This window comes from Poecilia formosa, unplaced genomic scaffold, assembly GCF_000485575.1.
Source record: "Poecilia formosa unplaced genomic scaffold, Poecilia_formosa-5.1.2 Scaffold8, whole genome shotgun sequence".
Lineage (NCBI taxonomy): Eukaryota > Metazoa > Chordata > Actinopteri > Cyprinodontiformes > Poeciliidae > Poecilia > Poecilia formosa.
The window spans coordinates 3651360-3671976 of NW_006799947.1; the positions used below are offsets into that span (position 1 = coordinate 3651360).

The following is a 20617-nucleotide window of genomic DNA, read 5'->3' on the forward strand; positions in this document are numbered from 1 at the left end:
TTTTTCTTTTTTTCATAAAGAAGATCAGAGCAATGTCACATCAGTTGGTGTAATGCTCCTTTAATCCTTTTACCCTCGCAGTTGTGCTGCGATAAGACAACCACGGCCCAGCAAAGAGGGAAACCTGGACAGGAGCCCTGCGAAGGCCTAAACTGATTGTGTTTGTGTGAGTGTTACAGGAGGATGGAAGATAAACGCTTGCCAGGACCAATGTGCGTTTGTGTGTCCATTTAGACCGTTTGCGGACACGTTCGCCAAGCGCTGTCTGCACGCGTTTTTACGTCCAAGCCTAACGTGTTATGGCTGTATGCGCGTCTCCCTGCAGCGCTAACACAAATTTATAGCCGTGCTCAGAATGAGGTTAATAAAAATCCTCTGTGGATGTGTGTTAAACAGGTTTAAATCCTGCGTGAGTGCGCGCGCGCGCAGGTGTGTGTATGTGACTATGCATGTTTGATGGGACCATCAGCTGATCAGTGAGACGGATGGTGTCGGGCCAGACGCTGCTAATCCAATCAGCTGCCTGAAGCGATGTGATAGGCCAAGAAGCAGGAAGTATGATCTGATTAAAAGGACATTATGGCCATGTGCAGAGCACCCGGAGCCTGGGGGGTGACAGGTGTGATTACACACACACAGATATAGACACATACAATAAAACCTGCCTGCCTAGGCACTTATACGAGCCTCAAAACAAATGCAGACATGATTGCCAGGCCAACCAAGGCAGGATTACTGAGTAAGACGGCGCTAAGAGAACACAGCAGCAAATAACATACATTTCTGCTTACTATTAATGTTGAACATTCAATCTTCTAAATGAGAGAGTTTAATTTAATTCATTGAAACAGTTTTATTGTGATAAATTTAAAATAAAAAGGATACAACAATCAATTCCTGCCATTTAGCCAAGAGAAAGCAACAATATCAGGAGCGATTTAATTTATCAAATTAGCATTCAAAGATGTTAAATTAAAAAAACAATGTTTTTACAAATAAAACAGCACTGGATGCGTGACTGGTTATTTTGTGAGACATTTGACTCTGTTTAGCTGAAAGCTTGTTTGCTTGATGATTTTAGGAAACAGAAAAGTCTGATGTGTCTCATGGACACATTTAAAGATGTTACAAAGAAAGCAGAAAACACAGTGTGCCACTGATAAAATTACCATCAGTGCAGGTTACCATACTTGTAAAAATGACTTCAGTAAGTTGATTCTTCTATCAATTATTCTAATGATTAGGGTCCAATCAATCAACCAAGCTTATTTGCATTGTACGTTTCAGGAACGAGGCATTTCAAGATGCTTTACATCCTAAAAATGTAATAGGTCAGGGTTACCAGGACACGACTGAGATGGACAGAGCAGGTGTTACAGAACAGACCCCTGCCTCCTGAGCCGCCGTCGCTCCAATTAGATTAATAATCTCAATTTCCGGACAGATAATAGTTTCTACTTCCTGCTCCATTTGAGGCTGAGAGAAAAATTACAGTTTGCTACAGAAACAGCGGCACACAGCTTAGATGTTTGTATCAGCATCGATAGTATGATCGGCTACGAGAAATAAAGGCAGCGCAGGCAAAATTGTGGCAAATAAGCAAATAAATTGCATTGCTTTATGAATTCCCCCTTTTTGTTGGTGTCATATTTGTACCTTTTTGGTGAGATTCTGATCCTGGTCAGGGGGCATGCGAGTGGACACATGATAGATGACTTCAGTCGTGGATGTGGCATAGTAAGGCGTCGTCTGGCCAGTGCTGTGATTTCTCTGAAGGCCTCCCATGAACCCACAGTGAGTCTTGAGGTCGACCTAATGCATAACATTAACATGCATAATGACAATCTTGTTTTCATCTTGAAAACACAAACCCCCTGTGAAGTCTCAAGAACACCTTAAAAGATAAATGTGTATTTCTGACTTGGAATTCAGGATTTTCGGAAAATCCATGCCTGCCATGTTTAAATAATTTGTCTACTTTATGATTTAGGATGACAAATGCTCCCAGTAAGTGCAGAGTATGTAAGAAAAAGTTTTAGTACCTCCCAGCCCAGTCCTGAAACAAAGTCTTCATAAGCCTGGCTGCCAGCGGTGTTGGTGAGTATGGAGTGTTTATCCTCTTGGCCTTCAGCCACGTAAAATACTGCGATCTTATGAGTCTCTCGGCTGAAAGACAATGACAGAAAGTGATCAGCACCAACGGGGAGTTGGTTTGAACTCTCAGGCTAATAAAAAGGTTTCAGAGAGGAGTTAAAGGAGGTTCACAGAGGAAGATGAGCGCTGCTCACCACTGCCGTGAGTCTAGGTTCTTCAGCTCTCTCAGTAACTTCTCGTTCTTCCTCAACAAATGAAAGTTACTCCTGCAAGAAACAGATAAACGTGCTACAAGTCATTACTGAGTCCTGCCAACACGGCTTTGAGTTAAAATATCTTAATCCTTTACCTTGATTTATTTGAAATGACACACAAGTCTGTGTGTAAGAATAATTGACGCTTGTATGGAATGTTAAAATCTACAGAAAAGATCATCTTTTTGTGCGACTCCATCAGCATACATTTCCATTCAGTAACGTAGATTGCCATTCACTTTAAATCCCAACTATTTATAGGACAGGCAATAAATACTTTATAGGAATACAAGTATTTATACTTCAAGTCTTTATACTTTATAAAGACTTTATAGGAAACTGGAATTGTGACAAAACGAGGCTGTACCAGGACCCAAATATATCTCAAAGCCTTGCACATTGAACAACGTACTAAAAATACTCCAACTGCTCTGTGTTACAGAACTGCAGCATGTGTGCAGAGTGATTACTTATGGCCATCAAGGCTAATGGGTATTATACTTGCCAATCTGTAGATTGGGAGGTTAAGTAAGGAACAAAGCTTACTTAGAGAGGGGTAGGACCCTCGATGACCTGGAGAGATTGTAAAGGTCCAACCTGGAACGCTAATTTATGTCAGGTTGGCAAAACGTGTTGCATTGATTTTAGTAGGTTAAAAATAGTGGTGGAAACAAGAATAGATATTTTTCATCATGAAAATATATTAAAGGTTGCATTTTTCTTACTCTTTCATACTTTGCGTTCATTATAGAAATAGAGCTACTTGGAGAGAGGCTCCAAGAGGTTATTAGGAGCCTGCGTCTTACTTACTGCAGATAAATACAAAACTAATAGATTATGGCTAAAAGAACAAGATTCACAAACCAAGAGTGTCTGACTTGCCTGACTATCAATTCAAAGAAAAAATAAAATCTTCCTAAGCATAAAAAGACGGTCCTGAACTTCTTGACAAGCATGTTTAACACCTTTTGAAAATCAAGCCTCTGACTTCAAAAACCATCAAGCTGCTGAAGACCTCCTGTTTACTCCTAGTTTGTGGGGGGAAAAGTCTAAACATCCAAAGTTTCGACACTTTCAGGCTCTCAAGAAAGAAAGATGGGCTGTGATTTTTAAGAAAAACAAAAGCCTTTCATGCAGAATAATTTATCTAAAGGCGGTTGAAACTGTGCCAACAAGCGACCCTCAACCTCTGTACGGCTGATATAAAAACCAAGAGTTGGGCAGCGAAGCTTGGAGTGGACTGATAATGACACGCCGTTCTTTTCACTCTTAGAAAAAGGGAAAAAGAGTGAGGGAGTGCAGGAGATAAACAGAGAGAGGTAAAGAAAAGGAGAGAGAGAGAGAGAGAGAGAGAGAGAGAGGGAGAGAGAGAGAAAATGAGAGAGAGCAATTTGCTCTTTATTAAAGTGATACTTGGTAATGGCCTCATTCTCTGCTCTCAAAGACTCCATTTACACCCTGGATTATAGGGAAAAGCATAAAAGGGGATACACATGGGTGACTGTCAGTATCTTAGTGTCTGTAATGCCTCATATGAATACCTGGAGAGACGTCGGTGACAATAACAGATGATTAGACAACATCTCCTTTTCTCCCCCCCCCTTTCATTCTTATCTGCCTCCTTATTTTCCCTTTAAGTTTCTTGAGCTTTCATTTCAGTCTTTTTTGCTTCATTATTTATTTTCTTTATTATCATTACGACTAAATCTGCATGGGTCTGAATCATCTTGGTTTCTGATTTGCCACAGCCCCCTCAATCGCGCTTTTCTTCAACTACTGCTTTTTTATTCTGACACCAAATGGGCCGAGTTTGATCAATAGAGCGCTGTCCTCATTATCACGCGCACACACACGAGCATGTGGAGAAGTCCATTGTGTGGCTCTGAATGCAGAAAGTGTAATTCCCTGGATAAAGTATAAAGAGTGATGAGCGTCCATTAGCCGGCCAGGCGCATTTAAAGCAATACCCCGACATTGTGAGTTCCAGCTCCGAGTCATTGAGAAGATGAAATGCTGCACGATGTGAATGGGGAGAAACATAGCTCCTAATTAGCTCAATGTAGTTCACCTTTTTCTTTTATATGCATTAGGCAAACATTTGGTTTTGCTCTGGGGAAGAGCAAAATACAGAAGACATCCCACACATACCTTTTATGAAATTACCCTTCATTCGAAACATCTCATGCTAAAATGTGCAAAGAAATCTTCTTGCTAGGTTCGTTGCTTAGGTGAAAATCCTGCATCCTTAAACTTATTATGGGATAATCCAGGCTGTCTGTGCGTTGTGATGTAAAAGTACAAGACTTTTCCAAATTTAAATTAGAAGGGTGCCATTCCTTTTAAAGCAGGGGTGTCAAACTCATTTTCATTTTGGGCCAAATTGAGGCCATGAAGGGCCAGTTGTGGCAAAATGTATTAATAAAACCATCCATTAATAAACTGTTAAAAGATTAACTGAGCATATAGTCATATTAATGTATTTTAGCACTACACAGATAAAAACTGCTTTGATCTGACTGATGAAATAGTATTTAAGTACACAACTGATGTCTTTAAAGTCCTATTTCTGTGGCCCTCATAAAAAGTTGTGGCGGGCCGATTCTTTAGTTTGACACTTATGTTTTAAGGCAATGTTTAAAGTAGAAACTCCAAAGTTCACTGTGAATTTATTACTGTTATTTCTACGGTGTACAGGCTTTCCAAATATGAAACTTTGAAATAAAAAATAAAAACTGGATGATTGATTGGATGGATAGATTCATCACTATGTGGAAGGAGAGACCTGGACTGAGGTTTTTGATAACAAAACAGGGAATGTTTTAAATCTCATTTCTTTATTCTCGCTTTTCCGGACCTGGATAAGACTTCAAAACGCAAAACTAAACAAAAAAACAAAACGACTGACGTAAGCAAAGAAAAGAAACAAATTGACCAAAAGATAGCAGAATGATACTTTCAACATCGAGTTAGATTTAAATAGCACTTCAACACAATTTTCCATTATGGTTGAGGAAGCCTTACCTCTTCTCCCAGGAGTTGAGTCCCAGTATGTTGATGAGCAGCCTACAATAGTAGAAGGCCGACTGAGGCGTCTCGGCCTCTGGTTCGGTCTGCTGCGTTGCTCTCATGTTCAGCTCCTCACCTCTCTAAGGAGAAAACGTGTAAAGAAAATGAAGCACCAAGGATGATTTGATTTTACAGTTTCTGGCAAAAGAAAAAAAAATGGAATAACCAGTCTTAAAGGAAGCTCAATCAGTTGCTCTAGTTTGTAGCAAAACTCAAATCACAGTTAAGACACCAAACTATTTGCATGGTTTTTGCCTGAGACGTAAAAATAAGATGCAGCTTCCAACAATTTTACTAAATGCCGCTCTTTCATGACACATTCATCTATGATGTAACGGCTGACTCATTGAGAAAATTGCCCATCTTGTAAAGCTTGTTGGCTGCATCTCGTTTGTATGGAATGGAACAATAAAAAAAAGTTTAGGCTTCTTGCAGAGACGGCCACAGAGACAGGAATAACAAACCAGAGTTTACACTAAATGGAGATTATTTTTCATAAGGAGAATCTAAGCAACGCACGTGAAGGACAAACTCTCGCTCTGCAGCACTCTGTTTCAAGATGGCGTTGATCACATCGTTCTCCTGCTTCTCTGACACACAGCCTGGAGGGGGGGCCGGGATGTTGAGTGGCATGCCTGTGAGAACCAGTGGGGAATCAAAATTTGTTTGGAAACCTTTTTTAGTTTTACAGCTCTATGCCTGAAACATTACAACACACGAGTTCATGAATTCTAGTCTAACTTCAATATATTAAAAAAATGCTTACATTTTATTTTATTTTTAAAGGTTAAATTATTGTTTTAGTTCACATAACCAAACATACCTGCTCTCTGTAGACACTCTGGACTTGAGTAACCCAGGTACTGCAGCATCTCATCCAGCGCATCATCTCCATCTTCCAGAGAGTTCCATGCTGGCACCGCCTCCCGACACACTCGCTTAGCTAGTGGTGGAGCAAGAAGCTTTTCCGAACCCGAATCCTCGTCCGCTTGATGGATATGCATCTCTGCCTCCTCCTCCTGCTGCTCTATCTCTTCCACGGGTTCAACGTTTCCCCCTCCTCCTGGATCTTCCCTCTCCTCATCACCGACTTTTCCTTCCTCCTCGGCTACTTGAAACTCTTGTCTGTCACTTTCCATCACTCCTTCTTCCTCCTCTGGCCTCCGCTCCTCCTGCCCGTCTGCTTCATCATCTTCCTCCTTCAACTCCATCTTGTTCTGCGGACCTCCTGGTGGAGTGCATAATTGAAGGTTTGCGCTGCGCGGCGACTGCATCTGTGTTAAAAGCGTGCGCGCTGGACTGTTCGGGGAGCACAGCGGAGGCCCGTAGAGGACGGCCGAGTCCCAGGAGTGTTTTCCTGCGACATCTCGGATGATGACACGGACGCAAGCAGGAGCAGAGGACAAGCCAGCCGTCATTCCTCCTCCCGGGACACCGGACTCTGCTCGGATCTGGGAAAAACAGGGAATAGCAGGAAATGCTAAAGTTCTGAAATTAAAATGTAACGAATGACGGTAACAGTTGATGTATATCCAGTCCTGGAAAAATCAAACTACACACTTTTCCAGACCATGCAGAAATACTGCAACTAGGATCTAGACGTGTAATTGTCTGCTCAGTTGAGATAAATTGTCATTATGTCAGGAAAAAACAATAATGACACTTCGGATGACGTTACCTGGAGAACAGACAGCAGGGTGGAGCCGTTCAGAACCAGAAACTGAAGGTTCGGCGAATTGAAGAGTTCTGGTCCGAGATCTGGACTCCCACAGAACGGGTTGTCTTGGTTTTCACACACCTGTGAACAGACGTCAAGTTAGCAAAGTAAAAAAGAAAAATAATAACAAAAACAATACTTAAATGAATCCCTCTCCCTTAGTAAGGAGCTATAAAATCTTACTAGACCAAAAAGTTAGAGCACCTGACTGGACAGAGTTGCGGGCCCTCCGGACATTGGATAATGTCCCAGATGATTCACCAGATGGGTTATAACGGTTCTGGCTGCAATGGAAACCAGGCCTTGCTGGATACGGCTACGAACTGCAAAGAATAAAAGAGTGTTCTTCTAGCTAAGTTGTTTCATTTTAATTTCCCTTTACGTGTGTTTACATGGTATAATTTGTCACATCGTTCACAAACACACAACATCATCATATGATTGCAACAAAGTTGTTGACAATAAATCCACAAGGATCTATCCTAGAATCATGATTATTCATAGTAATTGTTGATCTCTGCCCAAATCATGGCTGTCAAACATATCAGCAGATCTAACAATTCTTAAAATAAATGGAGTTGACGCGTTTTTAAAAAACTATTTTTCAATTTTGGATTCATGACTTCCTGATATCTCGTGGGGGCGTCAAGACGTTTAGTAGGGATTTACTTCTCTCTCCTGCCATCTTAAATGCAAATATTACGTTTCAAAACAATTTTGAAACTCAGATTAGGCTTTTCAGCAACAAACATCCGAGTGGGGCTGAAAGGGTTAAAAGGATATGAATGTGGAAAAACCTCTCTCGCTCACTGTTAAGTATGGCAGAGGATCTGATATGCATTATTATCTGTTATTCTTTCTCTTCCAAAATGCCCTGGAAAATCTGTGAGACCTCATGGGATCATGAACTCTTTAGAAATAAAAGGACATTTAAAATAAAATCTGCTACTTTCCATCAGTAAATTCAAAACATACAGCAAATGTAAAATTAACCTCCATCTCAGTCCTCAGAACTAATGGAAATCGTTAAGGTGAAGTGACAAAAAAGCTGAACAAAACTAAGATTTGAATGTAAAATTCAGTATTATTTACAAGTTCAATCTTTATGTGCCTTATTCTAACTGAATGAAGGTCGTCCCCCTGCAGAAGAAGCCAGTGTCATCACATACAGCCCTGAAAGTAGATCCTTGTTAATCAACACTGTCACATAGAAACACACACAATGACGCATGCAGACTTCCTAATGAGTCCTTATTGACAGATTGATTGGTGAGTACAGATATGCATTGATCGGGCACTCTCAGTGACACCCTAAACCTCAGGGCTTGGCTCAGGATAAGGAGACAAAATGAGGAAAAGAAAGAAAACGTAATGAAGGCAGTAGGATGTTGCAGAAGTTAAAAATATAGCCAAAGAAAAACGAGAAGAGACGAGAAGAGAAGACAAGGCGAGAGACGAAAAGAGGAGAGGGGAGAAGAGAAGCATGGTGTATCAAGGTGAATCGGTCATTAGACTCCTCTCTGAGTCCCGTTGGATCATGAGTCCCGTTGGATCATAGCAGGAGGCAATAAAGTCACTCACATGGAGTGAGCAGGAAGGTGTGTCTGCATACACATACCTTTCCGGTCAAATTGTGCAAAGATTTTGTAGATTTGTGTGCGCGTTTCTGTTTCTGTGTCCGTGCATCACTTTGCATGTGCGGAACACGCGTCGGCTCATTACAGAGCTAGATTGGATAAATTACCTTCAGTGACGGGCTGCAGTTTGCTGGAGCGCTCTGAGTCTGGGCTGTGCAGAGGTTCTGGTTCGCGGAGGCTCTCCAATGGCAGGAACGGGTCGTAGTCTGAACTCGACAGGTCCGACAGCTGCAGTGGGAAGTACTTGGGACTGCTGAAAGACTGCGCTCCATAAACGCACCCATGCAGGACCTGTACATGTTACAAGGAGAGCAGTTTTAAAAAAAAAAAAAAGCCCAACTATGTCTGTGAGTCTGTGTTACTCTGGCCAAGGCACTGCAGCAGCTACAGACACGTTTACCTTGTAAATACAGCTGAGCAGCGTTTTGGTCGGTTGCTCCTTTTCTGGAGGGCTTCGTGTTTGTACAGGCTGGAGAAGAGTCTTTGGGGGCAGAGCCATCACCCAGTCCAACAAGCACAACAGAAGGGAAACTACTAGCTGCAGAAAACACAGCAAGACATGCATGAACCCGCTTTCTCTGGACGTCTCGTTCTACAGAACATTTTAAAAAGCATACAGAGATTTGTTACCCTCTTATCCAGCTCGTAAGAGGAGGACTCGGTGCTCGGCAGCAGATATGTGATAGTGGCGATCAGAATCTAAAGGGGAGGCGGGGGGAGGCAAACCTAGTTTAGGACTTTAAAATTGTAGTAATTTTATAAAATGGAAAATCTCTAATATGGAAAAGTACCTCTACAATCTTCTTTGGAGTGTCAGGGGGGAATTTCTGAAGATGATCCACGTAACTGATGAGGAGGTGAAGGATGTCTGAGGCCACCAAGGCTACCGTCTTATTGGGGTACTAGGAAACGGAAATAAAATTATTTAAACATAACCTAAAGTGAACAGAAAAAAACTAATCAGATCTTCTCTTGTCATTATTTATTAAACAAAGACAAACAACATGAAAGAAAAGTAGAATATACAATGTTTCAACAACCTGTATAATCACCTTTAGCAGCAATAAATTTTATTGACCGTTTTCTGTCTGTTACACCATTGTATGAGAATTTTGGCCCACTTTTATTACCGTTCTTTGAGATTGAATGAAATGAAAAATAAATATATGGTGCCTTTTTTAATTAAAAAAAAACAAAACAACAACAACTATCTGCCCAATAATAAAATAAACTGGCAAACTTTATAACCAGGTTTTTGTTGAAAATGGATTTATAGAAAGGCTCATGCACCGTTGTGTCATTATAGCACAAGCCTACAATATCTAGCATACTCATTGTGATTATTTTTTTAATCTGAGCTCTGCAACCCAGAGGTAAATTTAAAAGTTTGTCAATGTTTGTGGTGCTATTTACCACGAAATTAAGATGAATGCAGAAACACTAATACATTAGAAATCATTTAAATCATAATAATAAAACAATCCGTCACATACGTTTTGAATTTTTGTAAGAAGCTTTAAAACGCCATATTAACATTAATCTCTGTCAAATTAAACTAAAATCTGTAGCTGTCAGTAAACTGCATAATGTCACAATAAAACTCAGAGTGATTAATGAGAAAAGGCTGGATTTAAACCTCAGGCACAAACAAGAGCCAACGCCCGAAAACCAAAAATGCTTGTTGATGAAAGGAAAGGAAGATGAGGCGGCCAAGAGGAGGAAGTGGCTCTGCATGGAAATATGACAATCCCTTAAGCTTTGTGTATAATTGTGTGTACATGTAACAGAGCCTGTAGCTGAGGCGACTGGCTGCTGCCACCAAGGCAGGAGATTCAGAATTGACAAAGACATGAGTGTATATTTATGTAAGAGAGCGAGTGTGTGTGTGTGTGTGTGTGTGTGTGTGTGTGTGTGTGTCGCAGCTTGCAGCATTCCCTTTGGATTAGGCTCCTATCTGAAGGAGAACCAAACATATTTGCAGTCCAGGTTTTGCTCCCAAGAGCAAGTGAATGAAAATGTGCACTGGTGCAGTCCCTTAAAAAAAAAAAAAAAAAAAAAACATTGGCTGCCGATACACAAACTGGGGATTCCAAGGTCGAAAAGGTATGTGTGTGTCTGTTTCTGTCCGTCTAGAACCACTTGGCTCGGGATGAGACAGTAAATGTTGGACAGCATTGTTCTGATCCACTGGCCTGTCGTTACAGAGCCGGACAATAACAACTGCGACAGTTTTACAAAGAGCAGCAAACATCTCCAGTCGCAAATATTAGGCTGTTATTCTGGTGCAACCAAATGATCTACAACTAAAATGTAAGTAGATATTTCTCTACATAAAAAAAAACAAACTAATAGAGTTATACAGTGAACGGTAGAAATCAAGCATCATAAATTATTTTTTTAGAATTTTTTAAAAGAAAATTATATTATTTGGAAATCTCAATTATCTCCTGCAAGACAATAAATGGAAGAAATTTTGGCCTTTAATTAAATAAATAAATAAAAATAAACATATTCTGACTATATGTGCATTAACTTACTAATTTAAACTTAAATTTAGAGACTACATTTATGTACTTACATCAGGGTTCCTACAAATTTTTATGTCAAATAGGGCTGCCACCATCTAACTACCAATTCTTTTTTTCTTTCAGCTATTAACTGAGATTTTGATTAAACAGATTAATCTAAAATCAACAGTTTTCTCCAAATTTATTTAAAATTCTTACATTTACAGAAGAACTATGGAAAAAATACAGGAATGCTAATCAAGCTCATGGATGCTGCTAACAATAATTTTAGCAATGGATTATTGTTCCAACTATTCTGACGATTAATCGAAAAACAAAATTTATTCAGAAGTTTTCTCATTTAACCAAGCTTTTTTTCAAGCCAACCCACTAATAAATGGATATCAAACTGGGCTTAGTGGGAGGTTTTTTATTTTATTTTTTTCAGAATCTGAACCAGGTGAAGCTAGAATGTGTTCTGGGTACAACATATTTACAAAGACGGTTTTTCATCTTAAATGCAAAATGTACAAATGTTTGTACATTTTTTGGTTTATTTAATGCACTGAGAATATTATTCTTACAGCCTTTTGGGGTTAGAAAACTCCAATTCACAATTAGTCAACTGCTAAATTAGTTCACCATTATTTGAATAATTGATTCATCATGATTAATGTGACTGTTTCAGCCTTAGTAAAGCTATGTAATTAAGTATTTATTAATTCATGTTGAGGAGAAAACAACAACAACAACAACAGATGCTTAAACCAAAAAATGTTCGCTTCCTCACAGATTCAAAGTCCAGAATTTGACTGAGGTTCAATCCAAACCCCACGAGTCTCCCATTATAATTTCATTAGCCTTTTGGTCCTTTAAGCACTATTGAATAACTCACCAAGACCCTGCTTAGACCATCCACAATCTGGCTCATTTTTATTCTTTTTTTAACCTTATAATAATAGGGTCGTCATCCAGTGTGAGAGAAGTGGAACAGTGATAGCAGTAAGTGCTATAACATGTAGGATGTATATAAAAAAAAAAAAACCGGGACAGAATATGACTCATAATTATAAAACCTACCTTCAGGGTCACACAGATTACATTGAGAGCTTCTTTAATCTGAGGATGTTCAGTTCCATGAGCCAACTCTTCACACAGCCAGATACCCAGGCTGCACAAAGCCACACATCTGACAGAGCGGGGACAGAAGCAGCGAGTTATAATACACACACTCAAAGGTAAAAAAATAAAAAATAAAAATCATCATCTGACACATACCTTGCAGGAGCAGAGGGTTCATCCCTGGCAGAGGTCAGGATGGTTTTGATAACAAATTAAAAAAAAAAAAAAAACACAACAAAGATTTAAAGACTTTGTCAGCAACAGCAGCAGAAAACTTCTACAACTGGTGCTTGTAATGAAGAGTCACTTTAAGTGGTATGCAAGCTATAGCACACAATCAAGTTAACACAACAAGTTAAGGCAAATTCGCACACTTGCTGGTCTTTTCAGTCGGTGTTAATGATCGCTTAGTGATTCAAAACCGGGTTCTGGCTCGTAAGAAACCAAAGAGAGGGCCTGAGGTGCTGCCACGCATGGCATTAACTGTTTACACAGCAACAACAACACAAACAACATTACTCCCACAGCTCTGAGCCGTTTCAGGAATAGCTGATGAGACATTAACCTAATATTCTGTGCTGAGATCCCCTATGGACAAGCAAACCTGAGTTAAAGCATCAAGACTGACCTGGATGGCACAGGAAAATAGATGAAAGTTTTTGAGCATGTTTAAAAAGCATATTTCATCCCACCCCTGTGGCTGCCATGGCGACTTGCTCCAACCACACAAATCAGCAGGTCAAGGTACCTCCACGTACCTTGACCTCGGGGAATTTAGTCCGTACAACGTCGGCAGTGGTCGGATGGAGAGCAGCAAGTTCCTCATAAAAGTTGGGGAAACACACCAGAGACCCAAGAAGAATCTGGGCCTCGACTCTTGGAGCCTTGGAGAAAAAAACAAACAAAAGGGAATTAAATAAATTCCTCAATCATTGTCTATTCACAGCTTGCCATTTTTTGAAAACTTTTAAGTCAGTGTATTCCTCTTTAGGACTCTGTGCATCCTTGTGCCTCACATTGAGCGATGAACATGCAGTGACTCTGGAAGCTGCGATGATAAAGTCCAGGATCAACATGGTGGCTCCGGGAAGTCCGATGCTGAAGAACCTGGGACTGCAGTGCTTGATGATGGTGTTCACAATATCCTGAAGAAGACAGTTTGTCAAAAACACTTCTTCTCAGTATGAAGCAGAATTATAATTTAGGGACAAACTGCTTTGGAAACATTTTGACTAATCGCTCTATTTTCTTATATTTTGTGTCTAAGTAGCCAGACTTGATGGTAATTCTTCCAGTAGTCATGTATCAACACCTCCCCAGGCTTTCTAAAGATTGCTCTGAAGCAGTTTAGAGAACCAGATACTCTGCTACTGTACAGCCATTAAAAAAAGGTCTGATGGCTTTAGCCAAAAAATCTGGAAATGGTCTGTCCCTGGATGTTTAGTAGGATAATAAGCTAAAGTGGTTGAACATTAATCTTTATCCATGACAAATCCTACAGAAAAGCTCTGAACTGAGCCTAAGAGAAAAGTGCATAAGGTTGTTTGCTCCAACCTTGTCAACTGTTAAAAGATAAGACCAAGACATATTCTAGTGGCAGAATATCCCCACCGTAAGCAGTGGCAGAAATATTTGATTTATTAATGGTATGTTGAACATTTTATCTGCCATTAAAGTGTCATCAAATATTCAATGAAGTCTCCCAAGCTGAGTTGAATTTTCCCCATTGTTACTCATATTGTTTACAATTGAATCCCCTTGTAACACAGACCTGGTCCTGGTGCAGCAGCCCTTGGTGCATGATGTTGTAGAAGTGCATGAGAAAGTCGGTGTTTGGGGAAACGTCTTGACGTCTTTTCATTATTCTACAGATTAGTTTGTAGGCATGAAGCTTTCCCTGCTTGTAACGCTCAGTCAGCATGGTGGCCTAAAGGAAATATGCAGAGACACACAAAAAAAACTGTTTATTTTTCTTCCCTGTAATATGAAGCAAATATATTTCCATATATTTCTTGATCACACTTACCTTAAAGAGCCAGGGGGTGAGGATTCTTAGAGGAGGAATCAGAACAGGAGGTGGTGGGGACGACTGGTTGTCCAGAGAAATCCCCAAATTATCCCTGATCTGAAAACAGAAATGCCACTAAACTCCAATCCCTGATGAAAATTTTAAAATTATTTCCACAGCAGACAGATTTATCTGTACTAACCTTGGCCAAGTTCTGCCACAGCTCACACAAGTAGTCAAAAACCTGAGCATGGATTTCTGGGTCCTTGATGGTGTTAACATCTCCCAGGATACCCAGCATCCTCCTCCACATAACCGTGGCAACATCTGCGTGCCATCCAGTTAGAGAGCCGCCTGCCATCACACTGCAGTCCTCGCTGGGGAACTCGCTTGTTTCTGGAATCAATACGTCAATCAGAGACTCTTGTTTGGTTGGAGGAGAATAAAGCGAGAACACTTATAGGATTTTTGTAATGTTTGCATTCTTAAAACTATTTACCCCCCTCTCCCTTCCCTTCCACCGTCAATTTTACCTAGATCATCTGGGGTCTGGAGTACAGAGCTGTGGAGTTTCTGGTCCAGCTGCAAGTGTGCGTGTGAGTGACTGTGTGTGTGATCAGCGTGCTCAGCTGTCAGCGTGGCTGGGGAGGGGGTCTGGGAACGGGAGCCCCCGAGGGAATGCATGGGCGAGGCACTCTCGGAGCCTAACCAAGAGTCAGAAAGACATGTAGAATTGAACGGAGAACCAAACATCTCCTGATAATAAATGTTCCTGGTGCTTTATTACTGGACAACTTCATCGAAACGTACCGGTAACGGTAACCGTGTGGCTCAGGCTGCTGGTCTCTGAGTCAATGTGGACTGTCGTCAAACTGGCCACTTCCTGCTCGTCACAGGCTAAGCCGCCTCCTAGACTGTCCTGGTCCAGTGAGCTGCCTCGGCCGCCTCCTGTGGACCCCGCTCCTCCTCCACATGCATCTGAACTGAATGCAAAATCTCAAAAAAAAAAAAAAACAAAAACAAAGGAGNGCTCAGTTGAGATAAATTGTCATTATGTCAGGAAAAAACAATAATGACACTTCGGATGACGTTACCTGGAGAACAGACAGCAGGGTGGAGCCGTTCAGAACCAGAAACTGAAGGTTTGGCGAATTGAAGAGTTCTGGTCCGAGATCTGGACTCCCACAGAACGGGTTGTCTTGGTTTTCACACACCTGTGAACAGACGTCAAGTTAGCAAAGTAAAAAAGAAAAATAATAACAAAAACAATACTTAAATGAATCCCTCTCCCTTAGTAAGGAGCTATAAAATCTTACTAGACCAAAAAGTTAGAGCACCTGACTGGACAGAGTTGCGGGCCCTCCGGACATTGGATAATGTCCCAGATGATTCACCAGATGGGTTATAACGGTTCTGGCTGCAATGGAAACCAGGCCTTGCTGGATACGGCTACGAACTGCAAAGAATAAAAGAGTGTTCTTCTAGCTAAGTTGTTTCATTTTAATTTCCCTTTACGTGTGTTTACATGGTATAATTTGTCACATCGTTCACAAACACACAACATCATCATATGATTGCAACAAAGTTGTTGACAATAAATCCACAAGGATCTATCCTAGAATCATGATTATTCATAGTAATTGTTGATCTCTGCCCAAATCATGGCTGTCAAACATATCAGCAGATCTAACAATTCTTAAAATAAATGGAGTTGACGCGTTTTTAAAAAACTATTTTTCAATTTTGGATTCATGACTTCCTGATATCTCGTGGGGGCGTCAAGACGTTTAGTAGGGATTTACTTCTCTCTCCTGCCATCTTAAATGCAAATATTACGTTTCAAAACAATTTTGAAACTCAGATTAGGCTTTTCAGCAACAAACATCCGAGTGGGGCTGAAAGGGTTAAAAGGATATGAATGTGGAAAAACCTCTCTCGCTCACTGTTAAGTATGGCAGAGGATCTGATATGCATTATTATCTGTTATTCTTTCTCTTCCAAAATGCCCTGGGAAATCTGTGAGACCTCATGGGATCATGAACTCTTTAGAAATAAAAGGACATTTAAAATAAAATCTGCTACTTTCCATCAGTAAATTCAAAACATACAGCAAATGTAAAATTAACCTCCATCTCAGTCCTCAGAACTAATGGAAATTGTTAAGGTGAAGTGACAAAAAAGCTGAACAAAACTAAGATTTGAATGTAAAATTCAGTATTATTTACAAGTTCAATCTTTATGTGCCTTATTCTAACTGAATGAAGGTCGGCCCCCTGCAGAAGAAGCCAGTGTCATCACATACAGCCCTGAAAGTAGATCCTTGTTAATCAACACTGTCACATAGAAACACACACAATGACGCATGCAGACTTCCTAATGAGTCCTTATTGACAGATTGATTGGTGAGTACAGATATGCATTGATCGGGCACTCTCAGTGACACCCTAAACCTCAGGGCTTGGCTCAGGATAAGGAGACAAAATGAGGAAAAGAAAGAAAACGTAATGAAGGCAGTAGGATGTTGCAGAAGTTAAAAATATAGCCAAAGAAAAACGAGAAGAGACGAGAAGAGAAGACAAGGCGAGAGACGAAAAGAGGAGAGGAGAGAAGAGAAGCATGGTGTATCAAGGTGAATCGGTCATTAGACTCCTCTCTGAGTCCCGTTGGATCATGAGTCCCGTTGGATCATAGCAGGAGGCAATAAAGTCACTCACATGGAGTGAGCAGGAAGGTGTGTCTGCATACACATACCTTTCCGGTCAAATTGTGCAAAGATTTTGTAGATTTGTGTGCGCGTTTCTGTTTCTGTGTCCGTGCATCACTTTGCATGTGCGGAACACGCGTCGGCTCATTACAGAGCTAGATTGGATAAATTACCTTCAGTGACGGGCTGCAGTTTGCTGGAGCGCTCTGAGTCTGGGCTGTGCAGAGGTTCTGGTTCGCGGAGGCTCTCCAATGGCAGGAACGGGTCGTAGTCTGAACTCGACAAGTCTGACAGCTGCAGTGGGAAGTACTTGGGACTGCTGAAAGACTGGGCTCCATAAACGCACCCATGCAGGACCTGTACATGTTACAAGGAAAGCAGTTTTTAAAAAAAAGCCCAACTGTGTGTGTGTTACTCTGGCCAAGGCACTGCAGCAGCTACAGACACGTTTACCTTGTAAATACAGCTGAGCAGCGTTTTGGTCGGTTGCTCCTTTTCTGGAGGGCTTCGTGTTTGTACAGGCTGGAGAAGAGTCTTTGGGGGCAGAGCCATCACCCAGTCCAACAAGCACAACAGAAGGGAAACTACTAGCTGCAGAAAACACAGCAAGACATGCATGAACCCGCTTTCTCTGGACGTCTCGTTCTACAGAACATTTTAAAAAGCATACAGAGATTTGTTACCCTCTTATCCAGCTCGTAAGAGGAGGACTCGGTGCTCGGCAGCAGATATGTGATAGTGGCGATCAGAATCTAAAGGGGAGGCGGGGGGAGGCAAACCTAGTTTAGGACTTTAAAATTGTAGTAATTTTATAAAATGGAAAATCTCTAATATGGAAAAGTACCTCTACAATCTTCTTTGGAGTGTCAGGGGGGAATTTCTGAAGATGATCCACGTAACTGATGAGGAGGTGAAGGATGTCTGAGGCCACCAAGGCTACCGTCTTATTGGGGTACTAGGAAACGGAAATAAAATTATTTAAACATAACCTAAAGTGAACAGAAAAAAACTAATCAGATCTTCTCTTGTCATTATTTATTAAACAAAGACAAACAACATGAAAGAAAAGTAGAATATACAATGTTTCAACAACCTGTATAATCACCTTTAGCAGCAATAAATTTTATTGACCGTTTTCTGTCTGTTACACCATTGTATGAGAATTTTGGCCCACTTTTATTACCGTTCTTTGAGATTGAATGAAATGAAAAATAAATATATGGTGCCTTTTTTAATTAAAAAAAAACAAAACAACAACAACTATCTGCCCAATAATAAAATAAACTGGCAAACTTTATAACCAGGTTTTTGTTGAAAATGGATTTATAGAAAGGCTCATGCACCGTTGTGTCATTATAGCACAAGCCTACAATATCTAGCATACTCATTGTGATTATTTTTTTAATCTGAGCTCTGCAACCCAGAGGTAAATTTAAAAGTTTGTCAATGTTTGTGGTGCTATTTACCACGAAATTAAGATGAATGCAGAAACACTAATACATTAGAAATCATTTAAATCATAATAATAAAACAATCCGTCACATACGTTTTGAATTTTTGTAAGAAGCTTTAAAACGCCATATTAACATTAATCTCTGTCAAATTAAACTAAAATCTGTAGCTGTCAGTAAACTGCATAATGTCACAATAAAACTCAGAGTGATTAATGAGAAAAGGCTGGATTTAAACCTCAGGCACAAACAAGAGCCAACGCCCGAAAACCAAAAATGCTTGTTGATGAAAGGAAAGGAAGATGAGGCGGCCAAGAGGAGGAAGTGGCTCTGCATGGAAATATGACAATCCCTTAAGCTTTGTGTATAATTGTGTGTACATGTAACAGAGCCTGTAGCTGAGGCGACTGGCTGCTGCCACCAAGGCAGGAGATTCAGAATTGACAAAGACATGAGTGTATATTTATGTAAGAGAGCGAGTGTGTGTGTGTGTGTGTGTGTGTGTGTGTGTGTGTGTGTCGCAGCTTGCAGCATTCCCTTTGGATTAGGCTCCTATCTGAAGGAGAACCAAACATATTTGCAGTCCAGGTTTTGCTCCCAAGAGCAAGTGAATGAAAATGTGCACTGGTGCAGTCCCTTAAAAAAAAAAAAAAAAAAAAAACATTGGCTGCCGATACACAAACTGGGGATTCCAAGGTCGAAAAGGTATGTGTGTGTCTGTTTCTGTCCGTCTAGAACCACTTGGCTCGGGATGAGACAGTAAATGTTGGACAGCATTGTTCTGATCCACTGGCCTGTCGTTACAGAGCCGGACAATAACAACTGCGACAGTTTTACAAAGAGCAGCAAACATCTCCAGTCGCAAATATTAGGCTGTTATTCTGGTGCAACCAAATGATCTACAACTAAAATGTAAGTAGATATTTCTCTACATAAAAAAAAACAAACTAATAGAGTTATACAGTGAACGGTAGAAATCAAGCATCATAAATTATTTTTTTAGAATTTTTTAAAAGAAAATTATATTATTTGGAAATCTCAATTATCTCCTGCAAGACAATAAATGGAAGAAATTTTGGCCTTTAATTAAATAAATAAATAAAAATAAACATATTCTGACTATATGTGCATTAACTTACTAATTTAAACTTAAATTTAGAGACTACATTTATGTACTTACATCAGGGTTCCTACAAATTTTTATGTCAAATAGGGCTGCCACCATCTAACTACCAATTCTTTTTTTCTTTCAGCTATTAACTGAGATTTTGATTAAACAGATTAATCTAAAATCAACAGTTTTCTCCAAATTTATTTAAAATTCTTACATTTACAGAAGAACTATGGAAAAAATACAGGAATGCTAATCAAGCTCATGGATGCTGCTAACAATAATTTTAGCAATGGATTATTGTTCCAACTATTCTGACGATTAATCGAAAAACAAAATTTATTCAGAAGTTTTCTCATTTAACCAAGCTTTTTTTCAAGCCAACCCACTAATAAATGGATATCAAACTGGGCTTAGTGGGAGGTTTTTTATTTTATTTTTTTCAGAATCTGAACCAGGTGAAGCTAGAATGTGTTCTGGGTACAACATATTTACAAAGACGGTTTTTCATCTTAAATGCAAAATGTACAAATGTTTGTACATTTTTTGGTTTATTTAATGCACTGAGAATATTATTCTTACAGCCTTTTGGGGTTAGAAAACTCCAATTCACAATTAGTCAACTGCTAAATTAGTTCACCATTATTTGAATAATTGATTCATCATGATTAATGTGACTGTTTCAGCCTTAGTAAAGCTATGTAATTAAGTATTTATTAATTCATGTTGAGGAGAAAACAACAACAACAACAACAGATGCTTAAACCAAAAAATGTTCGCTTCCTCACAGATTCAAAGTCCAGAATTTGACTGAGGTTCAATCCAAACCCCACGAGTCTCCCATTATAATTTCATTAGCCTTTTGGTCCTTTAAGCACTATTGAATAACTCACCAAGACCCTGCTTAGACCATCCACAATCTGGCTCATTTTTATTCTTTTTTTAA

General features: G+C 39.9%; 1 protein-coding gene across 1 annotated transcript in view; it reads right to left on the bottom strand.

Annotated features, from left to right (window-relative positions):
- Positions 1-1622: 1622 nt before the first annotated feature.
- ralgapa1 (Ral GTPase activating protein catalytic subunit alpha 1) overlaps positions 1623-20617 on the bottom strand; it is a 44016-nt gene continuing 25021 nt past the window's right edge. The window contains exons 31-42 of the mRNA XM_016662702.1: positions 17954-18064; positions 17793-17861; positions 17563-17700; positions 17283-17466; positions 15743-15861; positions 15500-15619; positions 6238-6865; positions 5934-6049; positions 5370-5494; positions 2289-2360; positions 2043-2166; positions 1623-1812 (exon numbers count right to left, since the gene is read on the bottom strand). Of these exons, the coding sequence (XP_016518188.1) occupies positions 1645-1812; positions 2043-2166; positions 2289-2360; positions 5370-5494; positions 5934-6049; positions 6238-6865; positions 15500-15619; positions 15743-15861; positions 17283-17466; positions 17563-17700; positions 17793-17861; positions 17954-18064 (1974 nt within the window). The 3' untranslated portion in view covers positions 1623-1644. The remainder of the gene's footprint in view (positions 1813-2042; positions 2167-2288; positions 2361-5369; positions 5495-5933; positions 6050-6237; positions 6866-15499; positions 15620-15742; positions 15862-17282; positions 17467-17562; positions 17701-17792; positions 17862-17953; positions 18065-20617) is intronic.